This window comes from Papio anubis, chromosome 18 (assembly GCF_008728515.1).
Source record: "Papio anubis isolate 15944 chromosome 18, Panubis1.0, whole genome shotgun sequence".
Taxonomy (NCBI): Eukaryota; Metazoa; Chordata; class Mammalia; order Primates; family Cercopithecidae; genus Papio; species Papio anubis.
Window position 1 is genome coordinate 70,519,209 of NC_044993.1, and position 25,649 is coordinate 70,544,857.

Sequence of the window (25,649 nt, forward strand, 5' to 3'; positions counted from 1 at the left end):
CCAGGGAGGAGAGCAGCCGAGGCAGGGATGTGGACCTAGGCCCTACCTGCCCCCTACCAGGTGAGGTCACTGCTCTGCGGGACCTCAGCTACCAGGTCTCTCTGGGCAGGATGAGCACAGCCCTTCTCCTCCCAGCTGGACCAGACTCTGGACACCCAGGCGTGGGCTTCCTCTGTGCTGGGGTGTCTCCACTCGACTCTGTTGATGTTTGGGATTGGATCATTCTTTGGAATGGAGGCTGTCCTGTGCATGTAGGATGTTAAGCAGCATCTCTGGCCACCACCCACTTGGTACCTGTAGCACTCTCCTCTAAGCTGTGACAGCAAGTGTCTCCAGACATTGTCCGGTGTCCCTGGGGAGCACTGTTACTGTGAGTGAGAAGCCTGCTGTGTCTTAGGCTTAGGTTAGGCTGTGTAACACCCCACCCAAATTTCATCTCAAATTGTAATCCCCACGTGTTAAGGGAGGGACCTCATGGGAGGTGACTGGATCATGGGGTGGGGTGGGGGGTTCTGCCATGCTGCTCTCATGATAGTGAGTTATCACAAGATCTGATGCTTTAAAAGTGTTTGGCAGTGGGCCAGGCGCAGTGGCTCACGCCTGTAATCCCAGCACTTTGGGAGGCCGAGGCTGGCGGATCACGGGGTCAGGAGATTAAGACCATCCTGGCTAACACGGTGAAACCCTATCTCTACTAAAAATATAAAAAATTAGCCAGGCGTGGTGGTGGGCGCCTGTAGTCCCAGCTACTCAGGAGGCTGAGGCAGGAGAATGGCGTGAACCTGGGAGGTGGAGCTTGCAGTGAGCCAAGATCATGCAACTGCACTCCAGCCTGGGTGACAGAGAGAGACTCTATCTCAAATAAAAAATAAGCAAACAATAAAATGTGTTTGACAATTCCACCCTTCCTGCCCACCACTGCCTCTCTGTCCTGCCACCTTGTGAAGAAGGTACCTGCTTCCCCTTTGCCTTCCGCTGTGACTGTAAATTTCCTGAGGCCTCCCAGCCACGTGGAACACTGAGTCAATTAAACCTCTTTTGTTTATAAATTACCCTGTCTCAGGTAGCAGTGTCAAAACGGACTAATACACTTGCTCTGTTCCACCAGGCCTCCATCCTATGGGGAGAAGATGGGAGCACCCGGGCTTGCCTCAGTAACCTTCCCGTCTGGCGACTACAGCCTGGGTCAGGCTAGGGCTGAGCGCCACTGGGCTCCTGCCAGGTCGCATGCTCTGGGCTCCTGCCAGGTCACATGTGATGTGCCCAGGCCTGCCAGGCTCCTTCCCTTCCCCTGTACCCTGGGCCCACCCTGGACAGTTCTTGTGTCCCTGGGAAAGCAGATCCTGGAGACTTCAGTCCTTGGGTGGTTTTTGGGTTGTTCTAAGTATGCAAGCATGGCCTGGGGTGGTGGACACCCAGGGCTGTAGCGGTCCCCAGGAGGGGGAGCTCTGAGAGAGCAGGTGTTTAGATGCTGCACCCAAGAGCAGCTGTGATGGGGCAGCTGTGGGTGGGATGCAGCTGGCCTGAGGTCCACTGATGAGTCACATGGGGTGGTGGAAGGGCAGCTGCCTTCTCTCTCTCCCACAACACCCACTACCCAGAGACGCAGAGGCCAGGTGGACCCAAGAGACCACTTAAAGACGGACATTAGGGAGGCTGCTGAGGGAACACCAAGTGACACCTACCCCAGCGACCAGCTGTGGATGCCGGGCAGAACTGAGGCCGTCCAGAGGCCAGCAATACAAAGTCCTTGGAGTCTGGAGACCATTAGGGTCCTAATCCACTCTTTTTTTTCCTTTTTTTTTTTTTTTTTGAGACAGGGTCTCACTGTCTCCCAGGCTGGAGTGCAGTAGCATGATCTTAGCTCACTGCACCCTTGAACTCCGGGGCTCACGTGATCTTCCTGCCTCAGCCTCCTGAGTAGCGGGAACCAAAGGCACTTGCCACCATGTCCAGCTAATTAAAAACTTTTTTTTGGTAGAGAAAGGGTCTCACTATATTGCCCAGGCTGGTCTTCAACTCCCAGCCTCAAGTGATGCTCCCGCCTCCACCTCCTAAAGTGCTGGGATTACAGGTGAGGCTCCACACTGGGTTCTATGTTTAACAATCAGAGCTCACTGCAGCCTTGAGCTCCTGCACCAAGTCACCCTCCCATCTCAGCCTCCTGAGTAGCTGGGAGCACAGGTGTGGGACACCATGCCCAGCAAATTTTCTATTTTTTTAAAGAGATGAGGGTCTCACTGTGTTGCCCAGGCTGGTATTGAACTCCTGAGCTTAAGAGACCCTCCTGTCTTGGCCTCCCAAAGTACTGGGATTACAGGCCTCAGCCACCATACCTGGACTCCACTCACTTCTGAACAGAGTGGAGGCTCAGAGAGAAGCACCGTTTTCCCCAGGCTCCAGATTGTGTGTGTGTGGGAGGGTCCCAGGCTGTGGCCAGTGGCCCCTCTGCTACCCCGATGAGCCGTGTGTCTTGGTGTTCTGGCCCCTGTGTAGCCCCCTCCCCCTGAATTGGGACAGGCTCCAGATCTTGCTTTACCAGTAGAATGTGGCAAAAGTGGCAGGGTGTCACTTCTGGGCAGTAAGGAAGCCTGGCAGCTTCCCAGGAGGTCAGTGGCCCCATAAAGAGTCTACCCTGGGACTGTGGTATGGTGCAAAACCAGCCTAGCCTGAGGAAACCATGGAAGGAAGGACCCAAGCCCATGGCCACTGCTGAGCTCACTGAGGGCAGCCCTGTGGGTAGCACCATCTTTCACGCAGGTCCTCCAACCCCGCCAGCCTGCCTAGCTAATGCCACATGGAGTCCCTGCTGACTCCTGTCCCAGCTAGAATTGGAAGCAAACAGAACGGCCCCTGCTTAGGCTGTGAAACTTTAATATAGTCTGTTACTCGGGTGGGTGTGGTGGCTCACGCCTGTAATCCCAGCACTTTGGGAGGCCGAGGTGGTTGGATCATGAGGTCAGGAGATCGAGACCATCCTGGCTAACACGGTGAAACCCCGTCTCTACTAAAAATACAAAAAAAAATTAGCCGGGCATGGTGGCGGCACCTGTAGTCCCAGCTATTCGGGAAGCTGAGGCAGGAGAATGGCGTGAACCCGGGAGGCAGAGCTTGCAGTGAGTTGAGATTGCACCACTGCACTCCAGCCTGGGCGACAAAGCAAGACTCCGTCTAAAAAAAAAAAAAAAAAAAAGAAAAAAGACAGTCTGTTAGCCACAGACAGCAGTAGCCAGGATTTTACCCCTGAGAAAGACATCTGCTGCAGCCACATGCTGGCCCCAAAGAAAACTGGCTCTAAATTGGCCTCTAGACAGTTCCTCCCGCAAAACCTCCCAAAGCCTTTTGGAGAAGCACTCCAACAGGCTGAGAGGCAAAAAACCCACAGTCATGGTGTGCTGGGGCGGGAGTCCATGTGGAGAAAGCAGCACCTGGCCTGAGCAAGCGGACGCTCAGGAAAACACACATTGACCATCCCTGGGCACGCCCCTCACCCTGTGAGTCCCTGAACACCGGTGGGCTGGGAATGAAGGACCAGGAGTCTGTCTCCGTCCTGGAAGTATGAAGGACCCCTACCCTGTAGGAGATCCTTGGGTGGTGCGTGCAGGGACCGGGGAGACCCAGGGCTGCCTCAGGCTCCACCCCCGAGCAGGCCTGGGGCAGAGCCGGCTCCGTTCAGGGCTGGCCTCCGTGCTATGTCTGGGTGCATCCCGTGTGAGTGTCCCATCTCTCCCTGCGTCCCACACTCCCTTTCTGCCCCCCAGTGGAGCAGAAGCATTTGTGTCCCAGCTCTGCGGTCTGGTGGGGCTATGGTGAGAGGCCTGGAGCAGCGACAGTCCTGCCTGGCCTCACTGAAGCAGGGCCTGAGGAGCCGCAGCCCCCCACCTGGGCAAGTTACTAATTGGTCACACGATTGACCAAAGGCCCCCAAGAGGTACCCTCTTAAACCTCAAGGTGACTCATCAGCAAAGGTGAAACTGTCCTTGCTGGAGTAACCGAGACTGTGCTTCCCCAGCAGACGCTCCTGTGGGCAAGCTCAGCGGGTTAATCTGGTTTCACTCACCCCATGGCTTTGGACATGTGTCCCCCATGCCCAGCTACCTGGCCTCCCAGGGCACCAGATACTCCTCAGTAGCTGCCTCAGACCCTCTCCTGAGAGGACCCTCAGCAAGTTGCATGTCTCCCGGCCACTGGCTGAGGTCAACAGCACAGGAATGGTGTATAACAGAGCAGCCACGCAGGCTTCAGAGTGGTCCAGGCCTGGGCCCAACACTCACAAACTGCATGGCCCCGGGGCAACTCCCAGACCCCAAGCCAGCTCTCCTCATCTCTAACAGGAATAGCAACATCCCCTGAGGGTGGCCAGGAGTTGCCATGAGAGGCTGATGGAAGCATCAGGTCTGTGCTGGGCAGGCACCCACCACAGGCTCCACAGTGGGGTGCACCCAATCACCCTTGGAGCCGCCTGTCTGGACTGGGCCCCAGCTCAAGGCCTACAGCCAGGGAGATGCCCAGACAGGGCAGCTGCTGGGGACCTTCCAGTGAAAAAATGACCCAGTGTGCTTCTCAACTTTTTTTTGAGACAGTCTCACTGTCGCCCAGGCTGGAGTGCAGTGGCGCAATCTCAGCTCACCATAAGCTCCACCTCCCAGGTTCACGCCATCCTCCTGCCTCAGCCTCCCAAGCAGCTGGGACTACAGGCACCCACTGCCACGCCTGGCTAATCTTTTGTAATTTTAGTAGAGATGGGGTTTCACCATGTTAGCCAGGATGGTCTCGATCTCCTGACCTCATGATCCGCCTGCCTCGGCCTCCTAAAGTCCTGGGATTACAGGCATGAGCCACCGCGCTTTAGAACCTCTTCCCCAGGTTCGAATTCTTTCTTTTTCAGGAGTCTTGCTCTGCCACCAGGCTGGAGTGCAGTGCCATCATCTCGGCTCAATGCAGCCTCCGCCTCCTGGGTTCAAGCGATTCTCCTGCCTCAGGTTCCCAAGTAGCTGGGGCTACAGGTGCACACCACCACGTCCGGCTAATTTTTGTTATTTTAGCAGAAACAAGGTTTCACCATGTTGGTCAGGCTGGTCTCGATCTCCTGACGTCATGATCCACTCGCTTCGGCCTCTCAAAGTACTGGAATTACAGGCGAGAGCCACCATGCCCAGCCAAAGGTTCTCATTCTTTGGCCGGGTTAATCACACAAAACCATCGGCCTGTTTATCTGGAAGCTATCCTCGGGCCTTGCCAGTGACAAGCAGCTCCAGGCCAACTTCAGCTACAGGGCGAGGCCTGAGGTGCAGCCAGGTGGGTACGGGAAACAGGCTGTGACCAACTCCAGTGAAAGTCTATTTATTTGCTCATCATGAGACAGAACGCTACCATCTGTTCAACACTGGGCTGGACATTGCAGTGATTAGGGGCAGGCGTGAGGCAGGGTAAGGCCTCTGAGCCCGAGGACAAATGTCCATGGCAGAGGCTTCCAGAAGACTCGTCCCTTACCCTGCGGGGCAGAAATAGAAATCACATGATCACCGCTGATTTGCAGTGGAGAGGGCGCTGAGCTGGGCCCGGCAGGCAGGCAGCCTCAGCAGAGGTTCAGGCAGTCAGCATGGCGCAGCCCTCCCGCCAGCACCGTCAGGTCAGCAGAGATTCAGGCAGTCAGCATGGCACGGCCCTCTGGCCAGCACTGTCAGGGAGGGGGATGCTGCTCCTGCCTGGGGCCTGCCTTCATTTTGAGGGCCCCTGGCCCCAGCTGAGGTCAAGAGGGGACCTGGGGCTGCCCCAGCACCCTGAAAGCCCCGGCTGGGCAGCTCTGGAGAAAGGACACAGGTCCCTGAGGCCCCGTCTGCCCAGGGTTGTTCCTCCCCCTCCCTCCTCCTCAGGCTGGGGCAGGGTGGCACTGCTAGGACCCTCTGCCATGGCTTTGTGACATTGCAGCTATGCTGGGCGGGACCCTCCCCCTGTCCCCCACCCCACCCCTGCATCGGAGTGTAGGGCAGGCAGCAAGCAGCATTTGGGGGATGCAGGGTGGAGAGGATGCTAGAAGTGTGTGATGCACCCACGGCACTGACAGCCTCTCCACCCTCAGAGGCTGAGGGCTCACAAGGCACAGGACTGCCCCCTGCCCACCAGGCCCTACGAGACACATGGCAGCCTTGAGGCCCAATGACGAGCTCAGCTTCCTCCTGTCTGCACGTGGCCAGGCCTCGGAGCAGCAGCTCGTGGCAGCATGAGGGAGGGCGGGGAGGACCCAAGGAATCTCGGCGGTGCCTGTCCTCAGCAGGTCAGCTGAACGGAGCATGCCATGGTCCAATGGGCAGTGTGACCCCAGGGCACTGGGAACTGCACGGAAGGTGCCAAGGAGCAGGAACCGTCTAGGCGTGTGACCGCCTGTGCCGGGGGGCTGAGCCTCAGAGCTCTGTGCTTGCAAGGAAAGCCTCCCCCAGGCTGCCCACCCCTCATCAGCCCCTCATGGAGGACTGGGGGCCACTCCCCACCCCCCAGGCTTCTTTGGGCTGGTTTTGGAGGGGGATGGGGCATTCCCTTTATTGCGCCCCCTTGTTCCGAGGCTCCTGTGCCTTTACGGTCAAGTGTGTCCATAATACTTGTGTTCCTCCCTTGCAGCAGAAAGTCCCCTCCGGCTTTGCAGGAAGGAGCTGCAGGAACAGGCAGCCGGGTGGGAGAGGCCCGGTGAGGGCAGCCCCCTCCCAGTGAATGCAGCCACACTGGGTCAGCCCTGGGGACGGTGCATGCGCAGGTAGGTAGGGCCAGGGTGGCAGCAGAGGCAGAGGTTTCCAGAAGCAGGAAGGGGAGCTGAAGAGCCTGTGGGGAAGAGAAGAGCACGGCAGGGTGAAGGCCCGGCGGAGACACTCTGCCCACCCTACACCCTGCCTACGGGCCACACAGCTGGGCCTGGGTGCTCCACGAGCATGAGCCCTTCTCCAGGCCATGGTGTCTCCCTGCAGCCACCAGGCACCTCTCAGTCCCCACACAAATAAAGGCACTGATGGATCCAAAGTTGGTTGCACAGCCCAGTGGCCGTGGAGCCTGCTGTGTGAGCTTGGCACAAGTCACCAAACCTCTGGGCTGTGCTGGTGCACAAGGTGGTGGACTCTGCAGTCCCCACGGCTCCTTCCAGCTCTGCCGTTCTCTGTGCCCATCCAGGGCCTTCTGCTTTTGTGGCTGGAGGCACCAAGCTCCCATACCCTCCTGTCTGCTGTGGCATACCTGCCACAGATGGGCACGCTCTGTGCGTGCCCACGATGTTCTGTTCCCGAGCCCGTGTAGCACCGGGCCTGCAGCTGGGGCAGGCCGACGAGCCCAGTAGATGGCTGGCAGCTCCTTGCAGAAGATAGCAGGGGTCAGATGGACAGAAAGGCGGGCTCTGCAGGGGGCCAAAGGGTGGGGCCTGGCAGCGGCTGCCCAGCCGACATCACATGGTCCGGCTGTACTCGATGCCACTCTTGGAAGAGATGCCCGACCATGGCAGGAAGCTGCAGAGCAGGCTATGGGCCTGGCGGTAGACTCTGTGCGGGATGGAGCAGGGGCTCAGGCTGGCTAGTGCAGAGCCCAGGTGCTGGATGTAGTCCGTGGGGCTCTGTTAAGGAAGATTCCGACTTGCCCTGACCATGCTCACCAGGGCACAGTCATCAGGGGCCCACACAGTGGCCTGCGGGACTGTGTGCAGACGGCAAGCCACGCTCGGGAGGCAGAGAGCCCGCTAAGCCTCTGCAAAGCTAGAAAGGCTCATGAGACGAAGTGCCCTCTGCTGTGCAAAATAACAAAGGGTGGCATCTGGGGACAGAGGGGGCCTTCTGAGTGAGGCCACGGGCATGTGGACACCCCTACAATCAGGGATGTACAGTGGGTGGGGAAGGGACCTGGCAGAAGAGCAGGTGCTTCTGGTTCTCCCTAGATCCTCAACCCTTGGGGCAGCAAGAGGGACAGAGCCCTGTCCTTACGACAAGGAGGGGGTCAACAGTGCTGACCCCTAGATGTCTGCAGGGGCCCGTCTTCACATAAGCTAGAAGGCCTGTGGAGTGTGAGGTCACCCCTCTCTTTCCTGCTTATTATTCTATGTAATGAATAAATGCTAGACTCCTGAATTTGAAAGCACACACACATGCACAGCATGTTTTGGGCCACATTCTGTGACTATTAAAGTTTCCTGGCTTCCTTCCGACCTGTCAGGGGCCAGTGAGAGTTAAGGAGAAGGAAGCGGGGAAGGGCACACCTTTGGGTCATGCATCCCATAAGGAAGGTTTGAACCCAGGTGTTCAAAAAAAGTAAAAATCTCTTCTCGCCGCACTTGTTTCCCCTCTGCTAGCACGGGCTCTGAGAGGGCAGGAGATCCTGTCTGTTTTGCGCACTGCTGATCCCCAGTGCAAATGGAGCAGGAGGCTCTCCAGCTGGGTGTGGGGGCTCATGCCTATAATCCCAGCACTCTGGGAGGCTGAGGCAGGCGGATCATTTGAGCTCAGGAGTTCGAGACCAGCCTGGGCAACATGGTAATATGTACAGCTAGATTTACCCAAATGTGCGTCAGATTTACCCACAACACCATCAGGTCAGGGAGAGAAGCGTCCATAAGCCTGGCCACCTGAACATCATCTGAGGGGGACCACCGTTCCAACTTCCTCACTGGCTCTGCCACCTTACGGACAGGAAGCCACAGTCCCTCTCCCCCAGAAGTTAAGGATATAAAATCGTCCAGGGAGGGTGGCCGCCATTGATGTAGAGGACATAGGTGAAGCCATCTTTGAGGACCCCTCGGATGGAGTAGTAATAGGGGAGATAGTGGTGCTGCTTGAAGTCTCTGTTTTCGTAGAAGCTTATTGCTGTGTTGTTGGTGGTGAGGACATGAAGGTAAATGGCTTTGCAGTGGTCCTGGGCAGTGGTTGATATATGATCCTTTAAACTTTCAAGTAAGAGGGAACCTTGGGGAGAAGGGGTAAAGGTTATCCAGGCAGAGCAGTTAGGAAGGAAGGATGACTGGACTAGGAAGGGGGCTTCGCACGAGTCTCTCTGAGATGTCTCGGTCCACCGTATCAGAGACCAGCCTTCCTTCACCACCATTGTCAAAGTCCCTAAAATCTCATGGCCAGAGGGAGCCTGGTAGCTACAGACTGCTGGGAGGGACTGCAGAGGTGGCCTGGTAGCGCCCTCCCAGGGGCTGGGCCCGCAAGGAGACTCCCTTTCAGACAACAAACAGGGTAAATGTGAGCCCAGGAAAACATGGACTAGATGGGCCTGGGTTTAAAATTAATTAAGACTCTGCCGCTCACTGGCCGTGTGGCTGAGTGGGATGGGACATCAGAGAAACGGTGAGTGGTGCTTCCTTGTGCGTGTTCACACTTTCTACTCTGAATCATGAGCAGTGAATACACATGAGTTGTACGTGTGGCGGCAGCAGGAGTGAGAGGTGCCCGTTTCCTCAGCTCCATCCTAGGGGCTGAGCAAGGCTGTGGCAGAAAGGCCTGGGGGCATGTGGAAGGAGGATGGCTGAAGGTGGTGGCTGTGCTGGCAGGGGAGGGATGATGAAAGTCTGGCCACATGAGGATGGGGATGGAAGATGAGACTGAGGGATGTTCACGAGCCAGAGTTGTTGGGGTCAGGGAAGAGACTGGGTGCAGATGGGATGGGGGTGGGGTGGGACAAGGGGGTGGGATGGGCGCCAAGCCACAGGCCCGGCTGCCCTTACCTATGCCGTGCTTCCTGAACTCTTTTACGACGCCCAGACTGAGGATGTACGCGACTTGTGTGTCAACAGAGAAGCTGGACGCTAGAATATCTCCATCCTAGAGGAAGAGTCAGACAGAAAGTCAGGCTCACGCTCCTGGCACACAGCTCACTGCACAGTGCGGCCCCGGCGGGCTCTGCACCGACTCCCCATCACGACAGCCAGAGGGACACCAACTGGAGGGGCAGAATCAAGAGGCAGTGGAGAGGGGCCCCCATTCCCCACGGAAATGAGAGCGTTTATGCCCTTCTGGTGAAAAATGGCTGAAGTAAGAACACACAGAAAAGAAGCTTCTCTTGGAGGTGTGTGGGAGGCCTAGCCAAGGACGGGAATGAGGCTCTGATGCCAGCACGAGGTAAAGTTATGGCACGAAGGGAGCAACTACACAGCACCGCACCGGCCTCATGGGAATGCACGCGTGTCACCTGGTACGCCTGGATGCAGGACAGCGGACAAATGCAGTTTTAGAGGTTCCGTTAGAGAATCGCACGCTGCCCCAGGTGGTCTTGGAGGAGGGAAACTCCGGCGGCCGTCCAACCCCCTCTGCTGCCCCTACAGGGAGAGGACGCCGCCATACCTACGTAAAGCCACCCACCATCTCTTGGTTCTAGAGATGGATTTCCGGGTGGGAGTCATGAATCCGATCAGCATGAGGCTCTTAACATCTTCCAACTCGTAAAGAACAAGAAGGCCTTTCTGCTCCCACGTGCTGGGCTGGGGTCATCCTGTCCGGGCTCCCTGTTCTCCCAGCCCTCTTCAAGCCACAGTTCACCCGGACATATCAGTCCAGGGAGGAAGGCGTCCTTATCACTCATTACTCCAGGCCTGCAGGAAGGGTGTCTGTTCCCCAGCTGACATCTCCTAACAGGGTCTACTTTGCCCTGACCTTGAACTCACTAAGTCTGAGAGGAAGGGGGGAGCCGAATGAGTGCCAGCGTGCAGGCCAGAGGGCCCTCTACTGAGAGCCAGGAACACGAGCCAAAGGGTCCCCATGTCGGCCCTGAGGTAACACAAACACATTCAAGGGAAGGGAGAGACCCAGCCGCCACCTGAGGGCAGGCGCACAGTCACCAGGGGGCACTCAGGAAAGCCACCCGGAGGTGGAGGGGGTTCAGGGGAATGAGTCATGGAGGGAAGGTGGGGACCATGTGTCCCATCAAGAAGAGAGATCAGGCTGGGCACGGTGGCTCCCACCTGTAATCCTAGCACTATGGGAGGCCGAGGCAGGCAGACCACTTGAGGCCAGGGGTTCCAGACCAGCATGGCCAACACGGTGAAACCGCATCTCCACTAAAAATACAAAAATTAGCTGGGTGTGGTGGCGCACGTCTAAATCCTAGCTACTTGAGAGGTGGAGGTTGCAGTGAGCCGCAATCAGGATCGCACCACTGCACTCCATCCCGGGTGACAGTGAGACTCCGTTTCAGTAAAAAAAAAAAAAAAAAAAAAAGCTGGGGGGAGAGAAAAGAATGTTGACATTTGCATTCTGCTACATCTTAGCTCTTAAAAATCAAAGAAAAAAGCTCAGGAGGAAGCTAGGACAGAAAAAGTGACGCAGGAGAAAAAAGCTATGCCAGACAGAGCATGACCATAGGCAAAACAGGGTAGATGCCAGTGGATTCGGGTCCTTAAAGGGAGAGACATACCTTCTTGCACTTTTATTTACTTATTTAGAGACAGAGTCTCACTCTGTCACCCAGGCTAGAGTGCAATGGTGCAATCTCAGCTCACTGCAACCTCCAGGTTCAAGTGATGCTTGTGCCTCGGCCTCCTGAGTAGGTGGGATTAAAGGTGTGCACCATCATGCCTGGCTTATTTGTATTTTTACTTTTAGTAGAGACAAGATTTCACCATGTTGGCCAGGCTGGTCTCGAACTCCTGACCTCAAGTGATCTGCCCACCTGGGCCTCCCAAAGTGCTGGGGATTACAGGTGTGAGCCACCATGCCCAGCCCCTATCTAACTTTTCTTTTTTTTTGAGACGAAGTCTTGCTCTTGTCCCTCAGGCTGGAGTGCAAAGGTGCGATCCCGGCTCACTGCGACCTCTGCCTCCTGGGTTCAAGCAATTCCCCTGCCTCAGCCTCCCCAGTAGCTGGGATTACAGGTGCCTGCCACCACACCCAGCTAATTTTTGTATTTTTAGTAGAGACGGGGTTTCACCAGGTTGGCCAGGCTGGTCTCGAACTCCTGACCTCAGGTGATCCGCCTGCCTTGGTCTCCCAAAGTGCTAGGATTACAGATGTGAGCCACCGCGCCTGGCCCTTTCTCTAACTTTTAAAGAAATAACCTCAAGCCAAACAAATTGAAGCATCTGCCAGTTGTTGGTGGGTTTTTCCCTCCTTGGCTAAATCCTTGGGTGGTAAACATTATCTCAGATGCTGGGATGACCAACATTATCATGCAGAATCTTGACCAAAGTCAACCATTTGGAACAACGCGGCCATGGCCTTACTGTTTACATTCAGAGTGGGGTGTGCTAGCCTGGAGCGGGACTGAGGTGGGTCCACGGATGCCCAAAGGGTTCTTAGATCTTAAAGGGCTCTGTGAAGTCAGAGGAAACAAAATTATCTCTGTACTTTCCCTGACCTCTAACTGTAACTAGCATTTCCTTCAACAAGCTGAAGCAGTCTTAGCGGTTTCTATGACACCGCCGCCAACACAAATCAGGGATATTTTCATATCACGTTATAACTGCAGATTCTCAATGCATCATCTGTGCTCATTCCTGCTTCAGAACGACAGTGGTTATGAAGCCTGCTGCTGGGCATGACTGGAGGCCCATGTGCCACGAAATCACACACACACACAGAAAAGCACCAGCCGCGGACGAGTGCCATTGGACACTTGGATTCCTCAGGCCAAAGGCTCCTTGGACAACAGCTGTGGAGCAGGCGGCATGATTCCATCGCAAGCCCCCTGGGGCTGTCCAGTGACAATGATTGCCAAGTCATCCCTGCATACACGTACGTACCTCTTTATGTATTTTGGTCCTGTTTTTAATTTCAGCTACTATCATTCCCACAATGGCACCTCTGTAGGTCGCAGCAAGGGAAAAGAACTTCTTGTTGGATGTGATATCACGATACCATGAGTCTGGGTACCTGACAAAGAGAACATACTCGGGTGAACCTGCCATAGGTCAAGTCCAACTAAGGTCGTGCTCTAGACATGAGAACCACAGGGAGCTCTGGGCCACTTCTGCCCGCTGCTCTAAGGCTGACCCATCACTTAGTCTCTACCTAACTGTCACAGCCACCTTCTTAAAGCAGTAATCTGTCTAGACAGGACTGGGGATCTCTGATGGGAAATTATTATTATTATTTTTTTTTTGAGACAGAGTTTTGCTCTTGTTGCCCAGGCTGGAGTGCAATGGTGTGATCTCAGCCCACCGCAACCGCTGCCTCCTGGGTTCAGGCGATTCTCCTGCTTCAGCCTCCCGAGTAGCTGGGATTACAGGCATGTGCCACCACGCCTGGCTAATTTTGTATTTTTTTTAGTAGAGACGGGTTTTTTCCACGTTGGTCAGGCTGGTCTCAAACTCCTGACCTCATGTGATCTGCCCGTCTTGGCCTCCCAAAGTACTGGGATTACAGGTGTGAGCCATCGCGCCCGGCCCAGGAAAAATAGTTTTATCTGACATGAAATTGTCTCCATGTAAGCAACTCATGGAGGGTGACCAGCAGGGCCCTGTTCTTCCACCAGGTGAGTGAAGATTTTAGGGCCTTTGTCACCCTGGGACACTGGATGAGTGCCTATGAGAATTTGTGAGACTTCTGGACACTGAAGACTAGGGGAGTGAGTGATCTGAGGAAGAGCCGGGTTCACAGCTGACAGGCGTCTGAGTTTACAATGTCTCCCCGGACAGGGAGGAACCTGCCCTTAAGGGGAATGTGAGGCTGAGGCTGCTAACGACTGCTCACCAAGAATGAGGCCAAGACCCCACCGAGAGGAGCAGGGAAAAAAGAACAGTGGGCATAAAGGCCCAGGACATAGTCATTAACAGGCGAATCCAGCCTCAGAGAGACAAGGTCAGGAGGGCAGAGGCATGTGGAGTTTCACGGGTGTGTAGGTTTAGTTTTCCCGCCTCACGGCCCGGTTCATGTCACAGTCTTGGGAACCTGAGGCCTTAGGCTCACGAGGACTGCAGGAGAGACAGGCAGGCTGAGTGGCTCACATGGCTGAAGTCCACAGTCCAGCATGGCTCCACTGGCTCTCAGGCAGCCCTAGGCAGAGTCTGATCTATGCCACAGCTTTTATTTCTCTAGATTAGTTTCCAGCAGTGAAACTGCTAGGCTGAAGAACACTTTTTTAATTTTGGTTTTTTTTCAGATGGAGTCTCACTGTCACCCAGGCTGGAGTTCAGTGTTGTACTCTCAGCTCACTGTGCAACCTCTGCCTTGTGAGTTCAAGTGATTCTCCTGCCTCAGCCTTCTGGGTAGGTGGGATTACAGGCGCGTGCCACCACGCCCAGCTAATTTTTTTTTTTTTTTTGAGACGGAGTCTCGCTCTGTCACCCAGGCTGGAGTACAGCGGCCGGATCTCAACTCACTGCAAGCTCCGCCTCCCGGGTTTACGCCATTCTCCTGCCTCAGCCTCCCGAGTAGCTGGGACTACAGGCGCCCGCCACCTCGCCCGGCTAGTTTTTTGTATGTTTTAGTAGAGACGGGGTTTCACCGTGTTAGCCAGGATGGTCTCGATCTCCCGACCTCGTGATCCGCCCGTCTCGGCCTCCCAAAGTACTGGGATTACAGGCTTGAGCCACCGCGCCCGGCCTTTGTTTTTTTTTTGAGACAGAGTCTCACTGTCACTCAGGCTGGGGTGCAGTGGCACAATCTCGGCTCACTGCAACCTCTGCCACCTGGGTTCAAGCGATTCTCCTGCCTCAGCCTCCTGAGTAGCTGGGATTACAGGTGCCTGCACCATGCCCAGCTAATGGTTTTGTATTTTTAGTAGAGACAGGGTTTCACCATCTTGGACAGGCTGGTCTTGAACTCCTGACCTCGTGATCCACTCGCCTTGGCCTCCCAAAGTGCGGGGATTCCAGGCGTGAGCCACCACACCCAGCCCAATTTTTGTATTTTTAATAGAGATGAGGTTTCATCGAGACCAGGCTGGTCTCGAACTCCTGATCTGCCTGCCTCGGCCTCCCAAACTGCGGGATTATAGGCATGAGCCACTGCACCCAACCAAGAACAATTTTTTAACTCATGTTGCCACCGTCGGCCCACGTCACCTGGACTGTGACAGTTCCCCCTCCACAGAGATGCACAGGGGTCCCCGCCACCGCCCTGCCAAGAGCATGAGGTTCAGTCAGTCTGAGGTGAACACTCAAGGAAATGCTGATGGCTGGCAAGATCTTGTTTATTTTCCATTTTCAAAGTTTGTGTCAACTTTTTTCATCAAAAAAGCTGTATGTGCATATAATGTAGGCAAGACAGACCAGAGAAAACAATCATAGGGCCTAATATTAATCTACCTACCTCAAACTACTGAAATACTATTAATGGTACATACCCCCTTGTAAAATTTTTTTCACCCCCCCCAGTTCATACCTATCATTGTAAACTTTTATCTTGTACATGTTTTCAAATAAAAATAGGATCATGGTATATACTGTTTTCTAATCTGCCTTTTTTCTTTTAATAGCTTTTTTTTTCTGAGACAGAATATTGCTCTTGTTGCCCAGGCTGGAGTGCAATGGCGTGATCTCAGCTCACTGCAACCTCTGCCTCCCAGGTTCAAGCGATTCTCCTGCCTCAGGCTCCCAAGTAGCTGGGGTTACAGGCATGTACCTCCACACCCGGCTAATTTTGTATTTTTAGTAGAGACGGGGTTTCTCCATGTTGGTCGGGCTGGTCTTGAACTCCCGACCTCAGGTGATCCTCCCACCTCGGCCTCCCAAAGTGCTGGGATTACAGGCTCCTTTAACATCTTGTAAAAAATATTTCCCCATCAAAAAATATACCTCTTTGACAGGTTTTTTTTTTTTTTTCCGGCTGAATGAATAATATTGCACTTTTATATGCACATATTCTTAATTACTCTAATGCATGTAACCAACTCCTTGCTGTTAAGATACTTGGGTGGCTTCTACATTTTCTGAATTATAAATAGTACCACACCTGATAGCTCTGTAACTGAAATTTCTCACAGAGCCCTTCTGGGGAACTCTGCACACCCTGAGAGGTGGAAAGAGCCCAGGAACAGGGGTCCCTGGATGAGCTGGGTGACCTGGGACCTCGTGGCCCCTCCAGGCCATTCCCGCCTTTGCAGCATGGCCCTAAAGGTCCAAGACGCCCCCACCCCCGCCACCCAGCTTCTGCACCTGAGGCTCGTGGGCTCTCCCCAACCCTGCAATCCGCTCCACTTACTCGATGGGGAACCAGTCGCCACACAGGTGCTTCACAGTGTCTATGTCATCGTGGCAGAGGAGGCGCAGGCTGACCTCGCTGAGCGCGCTGGATGGCACCACCTCTGTCATTCACACCTGTGGGGAAGGGTGGGGGCGTCACCTCACAGCCTGGTCCTCCTCATGCTCTGCTTGTGAGGTAGGCGAGACACAAGAGCATGGAGCATGTCCCACGGATGGACGTTCCTCTGAGGCCAGCACTCAGAGGCCTCTGCCCCTCACGACCGCCCTTGCACCAGGCGTTGCAGTCTGCTGAGGAGACCCGGGCCCAGGAGGGCAGGCAGGATGGGGAGCCAGCCCCCTTGCTGCTCAGCCCCAGCTGGGGGAAGCCCTGGCCAGCCTGTCTTTCCTCTCTCCCCATCTGAACTGGTCTCACATCTTAGGACAGTGGTCCTTCAGAGAGTCAGTGGCCCCAGCCAGCCTGACTTCTCTCAACCCCAGCCGTTGGCTGCCAATGACAGTTGTGGGTTCAGCAGCCCCCATGCCTCGTCCCCCTTCAAAGCAGCCTGGCAGCCGGGGCAGTGAGCAGCTGGATTTGCAGGGGAAGTGGCGCGGCTTTATTACCAGGGCGTGGGTCTGTGCTGAGCAGGTCACACCCAATTTCTCCTCCCCACCCAGCAAGCAAACACTCCTGGGCGGAAAGAAAGAGACTTCGGGGGATACCACAGTTCAAGTCGGGGGTCACGAGTGGCCAAGGACTCTTTTAAATCAGGAAAGTGCATCCAATCCAGGGGCTGGGGGAGAAGCCCCCCTTGTTTTATTTAACAAGGAAGTTATAGAAAGGAAGAGAGGAATGGAGGGAGGAAGGCTGGCCGGTGGCACCGAGAAGGGGAAAAACAGAAGCCTTAGTTCTTTAAGTTGTAAACCGGTCGTTAAAAGGAAAGGATGGGGCCTGGTGTGGTGGCTCACGCCTGTAATTGCAGCACTTTGGTAGGCTAAGGTGGGTGGATTGCCTGAGGTCAGGAGTTCGGGACCAGCCTGGCCAACATGGCAAAACCCTGTCTCTACTAAAAATACAAAAATTAACCAGGTTTGGTGGCGGGCAACTGTAATCCCAGTTACTGTGGAGGCTGAGGCAGGAGAATTGCTTGAACCCGGGAGGTGGAGGGTGTAGTGAGCCAAGATTGTGCCACTGAACTCCAGCCTGGGCAACAGAGTGAGACTCCGTCTCAAAAAAAAAAAAAAAAGAAAAAAGGAAAGGATGGAAGACTGGGCGTGGTGGCTCATGCCTGTAATCCCAGCACTTTGGAAGGCTGAGGTGGGAGGATCGCCTGAGCCCAGGAGTTTGAGACCAGCCTGGGCAACATAGCAAGACCCTGTCTCTAAAGATAAATAAATAAACCCATAAATAAATGGGAAAAGATGCTGCATTCATCCTTCCTTTTTAGGAGGAATTGTGTAGTTCATCTCAGGGTTGAGGAAAAGTTCTTTTTTACAAAAGAATGCCGGCTAATAAAAGTAGAAATGATGACGGAATTAGAAAGTCACCATTTTGGAATCACCAACAGAAATGACTGAGTCAAACAAGAATCAGGAAAGGCTGTGAAATCTGCAGGTCAAAGCGGCTGGGGGCAGGTGCAAGGTGTGGAGGCAGAGCCGCTGGGCTCCCAGGACTCACTCACTGCCCAGGAAAGGCCTCGTCTTTATCTGGCAGTGCCCACTCCACTGGCGGGACGAGCCCAGCCTCTCTGAGCTCCCGCCCTCCTGCTGCCATGGGTGGGAAGTGCCCACGGCCGTCCACTGTCCAGGCTTCTGCACAACCTTCCCCTTCCTGACAAGGGGAAAAATTTAGAAGCCGAATCTGGTGTCTCTGCTGGCTCAGCCTTAGCTAATCCGATTCCTGGAGCCTCCTCGGTGGAGTGGAGATGGCCAGGCCCCTCCCCAGGGTGGTTCAGTGCTGGAACGAGCTGATGGGGTCCAAGTGTCAGGACAGTGCTGGCAGGGAGGCGGTGCCCCTCTACACCATCCTTGAGCACCCACTACTAGCTGATACTTGGCCTGGTCCAGCCACTTCCAGGGGTATACCCTTGATCTTGGACAGGGCCAACACTGACGTCCTGAGCAGCTCTGCTCTGACTCCTAACTTGTGTGGTTCTCAGCTCCTGGTTCAACGTCAGGTGTGCCAAGTAGTTCATGCTCAGCTTTATAGGGAGAAGTCTCTTTAAACTCACACCCCCCACCCCGCCCTTGTGCCCACCCCTTTGTTCCCATGGTTCTGGATCCATGCACTGTTGAATCCAGACCCTTTAAAAATAGTTAGGCCGGGCGCGGTGGCTCATGCCTGTAATCCCAGCACTGTGGGAGGCCAAGGCGGGCAGATCCCCCGAGGTCAGTAGTTCAAGACCAGCCTGGCCAACATGATAAAACCCCATCTCTACAAAAATACAAATATTAGCCAGGCATGATGGCAGGTGCCTATAATCCTGGCTACTCAGGAGGCTGGGGTGGAAGAATCACTTGAACCCAGAAGGCAGAAGTTGCAGTGAGTCAAGATTGTGCCACTGCACTCCAGCCTAGGCAACAGTGCAAGACTCCATTTCAAAAAAAAAAAAAACAAAAATCTGGAGCCAGGTGTGGTGGCTCACACCTGTAATCCTAGCACTTTGGGAGGTCCAGGCAGGTAGATTGCTTGAGGGAATTTAAGAACAGCCTGGCCAACATGGTGAAACACTATGACATGGTTTGGCTGTGTCCCTCCCCAAATCTCATCTTGAATTGTAGCTCCCCAAATTCCCACGTGTTGTGGGAGGGCCCCGGTGGGAGATAACTGAATTATGGGAGCAGTTTTGCCCATACTGTTCTTGTAGTGGTGAGTAAGTCCCACGAGACCTGATGGTTTGATAAGGGGTTTCCCTTTCTGCTCGGCTCTCATTCTCTCTTGCCACCACCATGTAAGACATGCCTTTCACCGTCCACCATGATTGTGAGGCCTCCGCAGCCACGTACAACTGTGAGTCCATTAAACCTAGTTCCTTTATAAATTACCCAGTCTCAGCTATGTCTTTATTAGCAGCATGAAAACGGACTAACACACCCCATCTCTACTAAAACTATAAACATTAGCTGGGCGTGGTGGTGCGCCCGTCATCCCAGCCACTCAGGAGGCTGAGGTTCAAGAATCACTTGAACCCGGGAGGCGGAGGTTGCAGTGAGCTGAGATAGCATCACTGCATTCCAGCCTGGGTGACGGAGTGAGACTCTGACTCAAAAATGAAACTAAACGAAACAAAACAAAACAGATGACAAAAAACACACAAAGAAACAAAACCTCTAAAAGAACAGATGAAGGTGTTAATCTTGTCAGGTGTGAGAAAAGCCTTGTGGTTATGTACAAAAAGTCCATATTTTACATTAACAGATGCACAGTGGAATATGCAGAGGCAAAGTGACAGAATGTTCCAGAATTTAGTTTTAGTTGGAGCAAAAAAGTAGCAAAATATTAATGAGCGTTAGAGCTGGATGATGGGTATGCCATGTGGATCTTTGAAAATGTTCTTAATTAAAACCAACCAGGGCCGGGTGCAGTGGCTCATATCTGTAATCCCAGCACTTTGGGAGGCTGAGGCAGGCCGATCACAAGGTCAGGAGTTCAAGACCAGCCTGGCCAAGATGGTGAAACCCTGTCTCTACTAAAAATACAAAAAAATTAGCTGGGCACAGTGGCAGGTGCCTGTAATCCCAGCTACTTGGGAGGCTGAGGTGGTAGAATTGCTTGAACTTGGGCGGCAGAGGTTGCAGTGAGCCAAGATCGTGCCACTGCACTCCAGCCTGGGTGACAGAGTAAGATTCTGTCTCAAAAAACAAACAAAACAAACAAACAAAAGAAAAAATCATAAAAACAAAAAAAAACAAAAAAAACGCCCAAATTTCTCATTCCAGAAAGACTGGGTTTCCAATGTGGATTGTGGGTTTTCCAGGTGACTGAATGAAAGACCTCTGGTGTCTACACCGAGAGCTCTGGAAAGCAGCGCTGTGTGCCGCAGCTGCCACCATGGGCCGCGGGACCTTGTATCCCTGGGAACAGTGTGTCCTGGGCACGTGGCTGGCACGGACACACACTGGAACTGCAGGGGGCAGCACCTGGTTCACTGTCAGTGGGGGGATACTACTCAGGGCCCGCACACTCCACTGAGGTCTCAAAACGCGACAGGACACCGGGTGGGCGTGTAACTCAGGCACAGGTACTGTGTTTTTAGGCAGCTAGCTGAGGGCAGGCTCCCACCCCTTTTCCCCTCAAGGCTAAGAAAAACGGCAAATCCAGAAACCACTTACCCACACTTTGAACCTCTGAGACAAAGCCACTAACCCTACAAAATCGAAGGCAGAGGCCGATGCCGGTTCCTCAATTCAGCCTTTCCAGAGACAGCTCCTGACACAAGGGCCACAGCACACAGCCTCCTCCTTGCTACAGGAACCAGCACAGGGAAAAGGTCGCCTACCTGGTCACCCTGGGCAGAGCTCCAGAGCCCATAGGCCCAGCCGCCCAGGTTTCTGAGCTCCCGTGGGGCCAGCTGGCTCTGAAAAAAACACCACCTGCTCAGCTCTCACTGGACAAGGCAGGATGAGCACACGCAACCTGTGAAACCAGCCGGTGCAGCCCAGGTCTGGAGGCCACAGACAGACCTGCCTGAGAGCTGGGCCCAGGAAGTGGGGTTGGCAAGGCCTTGACCTCCCTGGTTGCCTGGGGCAGGGATGACTTCCTGAGGGGATGAAAACGTTCCAGATCTTTTTTAAATTTTTTTTTTTGTCTTTTGAGACGGAGGGAGTCTTGCTCTGTTGCCCAGGCTGGAGTGGAGTGGCACAAGCTCGGCTCACTGCAAGCTCCGCCTCCCGGGTTCACGCCATTCTCCTGCCTCAGCCTCCCGAGTAGCTGGGACTACAGGCGCCCACCACCACGCCTGGCTAATTTTTGTATTTTTAGTAGAGACGGGGTTTCACTGTGTTGGACAGGATGGTCTCGATCTCCTGACCTTGTGATCCGTCCGCCTCGGCCTCCCAAAGTGCTGGGATTACAGGCTTGAGCCACTGAGCCCGGCCAACGTTCCAGATCTTGATTGTGGTGGTGGTGGCTACACAGACATCAAAGCTCACTGAACTGTACACTGAAAACCGGTGCAGTGTATTGTACGTGGATATCTTAAGCTTCAGTCAAATTGATTTTTGAAGATTTTCACAAATCTCTGTATTGTGGCTTGGTACTACAGACAGATTCATAATGAGCTCGCATTTCTCATGTCCTGGGACTGCACATTTCCCCCAGTATCCTCATTTGTTTCCAGTTTTTCTTTTTTTTTTTTTTTGAGACAGAGTCTTGCTCTGTCACCCAGGCTGGAGTGCAGTGGCCGGATCTCAGCTCACTACAAGCTCTGCCTCCCAGGTTTACGCCATTCACCTGCCTCAGCCTCCCAAATAGGTGGGACTACAGGCGCCCGCCACCTCGCCCGGCTAGTTTTTTGTATTTTTAGTAGAGACAGGGTTTCACCGTGTTAGCCAGGCTGGTCTCGATCTCCTGACCTCGTGATCAGCCCGTCTCGGCCTCCCAAAGTGCTGGGATTACAGGCTTGAGCCACCGTGCCCGGCCCCAGTTTGACTTTCAAGAAAAACACTGGGCTCCAAGATATACAACGATCTGCGGATTCTCAAATCCCTACTAAAAGTGCTTCTGTGTTTCTGGAGGCCAGTTCTTTAGACTCCTTGATTTAAAAATCGAAACACATCACACTTAAGTCAGGGCCAAATGCAGCACATGTCACAGCACCTCATGTGTCTCAGCCCAACTGACGGGCAGTGGAGAAGAGGCAGGAAAGTGCATAAAAGAGAGACTCAGGTCGCCTGTGTGCCCATGAAAGGAAGAGATGGGGTCAAAGAGGGCAGCCGTAGGTCCACTGCTGTGGAGGCAGTGAGGGGGACCGACATGTGCCCTGGCCCATCAGCCTCTCTCTAGAGCTAGGGGTTCATGCTGATCAAGTCAGAGATGATCCAAAGGCAGGGCCAGCGGCCCCCCATCCCCACTGGCCCCTGTCCTGCCGTTGCTCCCTCTTCCCACAGCTTTCCTGTCTCCCCTCATGTGCCCACCTAGAACCTTCTACTAAGAACTCATCTTCCATTGCCTGCAGGCCACCCGGAGGGCACAGGGACAAGAGTGCTGAGAACAGGGAGCAGCAGGGTGAAGCCAGAGTGAAGCCCCACCAGGCAGGTGCTCTCTGCTCTCCAAACAGGATGGGTACTCGGGCAGTGCTGTGCGGGGCAGCAAGGCGGGGTCAAGAGAGAGGCCCCGCCAGGCAGGTGCTCTCTGCTCTGAGCCCTCCAAACAGGACGGGTACTCAGGCAGTGCTGGGGGGATAGGAGCACTAAACTTGCAGTTGCCCAAGCCATCTTTCAGAACATGTTCCTAAAAAGGCACAGGACGCATCTCTACTACAACAAGCAGGGAAGTACTGCATGGGAGAATGGGAAGCTCTCTTGAATTTTTTTTTTTTTTTTGAGACGGAGTCTGGCTCTCTTGCCCAGGCTGCTTGGCTCACTGCAACTTCTGCCTCCTGGGTTTAAGTGATTCTCATGCCTCAGCCTCCCAAGTAGCTGGGATTACAGGCACGTGCCACCTCAGCTAATTTTTGTATTTTTAGTGGAGACAAGGTTGTTGGCCTTCTCAGGCCAATATTGGCCAGGATGGTCTCGATCTCCTAACCTCGTGATCCACCTGCCTTGGCCTCCCAAAGTGCTGGGATTACAGGCATGAGCCACTGAGCCCGGCCACTCTCTTGAATTTTTAAGTTAGAACCTGGAGTTTCAAAGGCTCACGTCTGCAGTGAGAAATCTCCCCGGGCTGGCCTCCTGGGTCTGCATCACAGTTCTCCGCCTTCGGGAGGTGCTGAGCCACACGATGCAAGGAGGGACGCACTGATCCTGCTCAACCCAAACAAAAGCCGTGCTTGTGCCTCAGCCCTCATGCCTTCTCTGCTTCCCCCAACTCCCTGCTCCTGAGCTGCCTGCAGACCTCATCTTTCTTTTACATGGAAATGACTCCTTGGACGCTGTCCTGAGACTGCTTTCCTCCGAGGACTGGCAGTAGCTGGAAGGGGCTGGTGTCTGGACTGGCAGAGCCAAGCTGAGCCCCTGACCAACATCACTGCGAGGCAGAATAGGGTCTGGAGGCAGGGAACCGAAGGCCAATTCATGCTGACTTCTTAGAACTAAATCCAAAGAAAAACCCCAACTTTCCATCTCCGAGTAACAAAAGGACCAGAGACTACTCCCTTCACACTCCCTGCTTTTCGAGGAGGCAGCTAAATAACTGAAAGTACCTCTGATTGGTCTCTTCCTGCAACCAGTCAAGCTGGTCTCAGGTCAAGTCTGCATTTGCATATGAGTGTAACTTTGTTTTTTCACTTCAGCCTCTGGTTGGCTGCTTTCCTCAACCAATCAGACTGATCACAGGTCACTTTCATTTACATAGGCCATGCACCAAATAACCAACGGGAAACCTCTAGAGGGTATTTAAACCCCAGAAAATTCTGTAACCAGGGCCTGCTCCCACCCTATAGAGTGGTACTTTAGATTTCAATAAATCTCTGCTTTTGTTGCTTCATCCTTTTCTTGCTTTGTTTGTACTGTTTTGTCCAATTCTTTTGTTCAAGATGCCAAGAACCTGGATACCTTCCATCAGTAACAACTGCCCAGGAGCCCATGTGCTCAGTCCACAGGGGGCTACGGTGCGAAACCAGAGTAAGGGCCGCCAAGATGTCTCCAGCACCCACAGGTGTGTCTGCCCTCCCCTGCCACTGTCAGGTGTTGAAAACTCCGGGTCAGCTAAGATGTCTCCAGCACCCACAGGTGTGTCTGCCCTCCCCTGCCACTGTCAGGTGCTGAAAACTCAGGGCCTAAGATGTCTCCAGCACCACAGGTGTGGTTCGTTCCTCCCCTGCCACTGTCAGGGTGCTGAAAACTCAGGGTCGCTAAGATGTCTCCAGCACCCACAGGTGTGTCTGCCCTCCCCTGCCACTGTCAGGTGCTGAAAACTCAGAATCTGGGGAACACAGAATGGACTGCGTTTCAGTGACCAGAAGGGTTTCCTGACACCCTCATGATGCCCACAGGGTGCTCCACTTGCACCCCAGGTAAGAAAGCCAAAAACAACCCTGTTTCCCAGCGCCCTCTCTCCTTGGCAGTCCCTGTCCTAACGCCCCAAGTCCACGGGGGCCTCCTCCTCCTTCGATGGCACTGCTTCAAGACCAACGAGTCACACTGCGCTTGGAAAGGCCACTCTCTTAATGGCTTGAGAGGTGCCCTGGCCTCTGCCCACGACTTCAGGAGCAGACTCCCAGGGTTCAGCTGGCCATGGCCACGCTGCCCTGCCCTCCCTTCTCTTCCTTCTCGCTCACAGCTCCGCCCTGCCAGTCCCTACCTGCACTCTGAGACCCCAACATGCTCCCAGACCCTGCAGGGATCTCAGGTGTTCTGAGACGGCTCTCCCGCCACATGCTTCAGCTTCTCAGCTGTAGCCTGAAGATTCTCCCACCTCCCTCAGGGTCGCTGGGAAGGCTGCATGAGATGCTGCTTCTAAAGGCCGCCCCCCAACCCCTGGTCTGGCTCCTCAGACCCTTTCTCTCAGGCCCTAGCACCCACTGTCTGACATTTTCAATCTCCTCTTTTGTACAAACTCCCCTCTGACAGGCTGTCTGCACCCTGCAGGCACCCATCTTGGGCAGGCCTCCCTGCCACCTCCTTTCCAGGCTATGGAACCACTCACAGCTCAACACCTACTGCCACCTTTCTGCTTTACTCTGCCCTTCAAACACTTACTCCTCACTCACCCCACTTTCTGCCCTAGCACGCTGGTGAAGGTGCACCAACAGCTGCCCCTCTGCAAAATCCAGAGGCACTCCAGGAATCCCCGCCCCAAACTCCAAGCAGCTTGCATCTCAGTGGATCTCCCTCTCGGGCCACCTTCCCCCAGTTCCTCTCAAAGCACCACCCCAGTTCTGCACGTTAGCACACCAGGCTTCTGCTCAAGAGAAGCTCAAGGGAGATTAGCATGTGCTTGTCCACACCACAAGAATTAACCACCACTGGCAGCTGCAAGGTTTACCAGCTTGAAAAATCCAACGCTCATGAACTCCATGCTCCTGGTCTTTGGGGTGGAGCAGGGGAGAAAAGGAAAAACACACCAGTGACAGATATAGGCCACTGTCTTGCACATCAGTGAAATGGGCTCAAGAGCTAAACGCGGAGGATGTCAGCAGCTGACACTGCGCATGGCTTGTTTCTCAAACGAGCTGCTGCCCACAGGAGAGCAAGCCATCTCCTCAACAGCCCGGGCTTCTTCCAAAGCGTCAGAGTAGCAGGAGAATGAATCATTTACCGGGTGACAAGAAGCAAACACCCAGCACTCTATTTCCAAACAGCCTCTCTCTGAAGACCATCATGTGCCGAGGGGAGCCCGCAGAGTGGTCGCATACAACTCGATGCACGTCTCTTCAAGGGCAGACGAGTGACACTGGAGGATTCT

General features: G+C 54.3%; 1 protein-coding gene and 1 pseudogene across 2 annotated transcripts in view; both read right to left on the reverse strand.

The window, feature by feature from the left end:
- Nucleotides 1–5,327: 5,327 nt before the first annotated feature.
- LOC103880272 lies at nucleotides 5,328–7,355 on the reverse strand (annotated as a pseudogene). Its single transcript, XR_004179684.1, has 2 exons — nucleotides 7,222–7,355; nucleotides 5,328–6,816 (listed from the first exon to the last, which is right to left on the reverse strand). The product of XR_004179684.1 is annotated as an uncharacterized LOC103880272 (transcript).
- NAA60 (N(alpha)-acetyltransferase 60, NatF catalytic subunit) overlaps nucleotides 5,328–25,649 on the reverse strand; it is a 41,727-nt gene continuing 21,405 nt past the window's right edge. Inside the window, exons 4-8 of the mRNA XM_009195849.4 lie at nucleotides 16,104–16,219; nucleotides 12,704–12,833; nucleotides 9,695–9,791; nucleotides 8,696–8,930; nucleotides 5,328–7,583 (exon numbers count right to left, since the gene is read on the reverse strand). Coding sequence (XP_009194113.1) covers nucleotides 7,427–7,583; nucleotides 8,696–8,930; nucleotides 9,695–9,791; nucleotides 12,704–12,833; nucleotides 16,104–16,213 — 729 coding nt within the window. The 5' untranslated portion in view covers nucleotides 16,214–16,219 and the 3' untranslated portion in view covers nucleotides 5,328–7,426. The remainder of the gene's footprint in view (nucleotides 7,584–8,695; nucleotides 8,931–9,694; nucleotides 9,792–12,703; nucleotides 12,834–16,103; nucleotides 16,220–25,649) is intronic.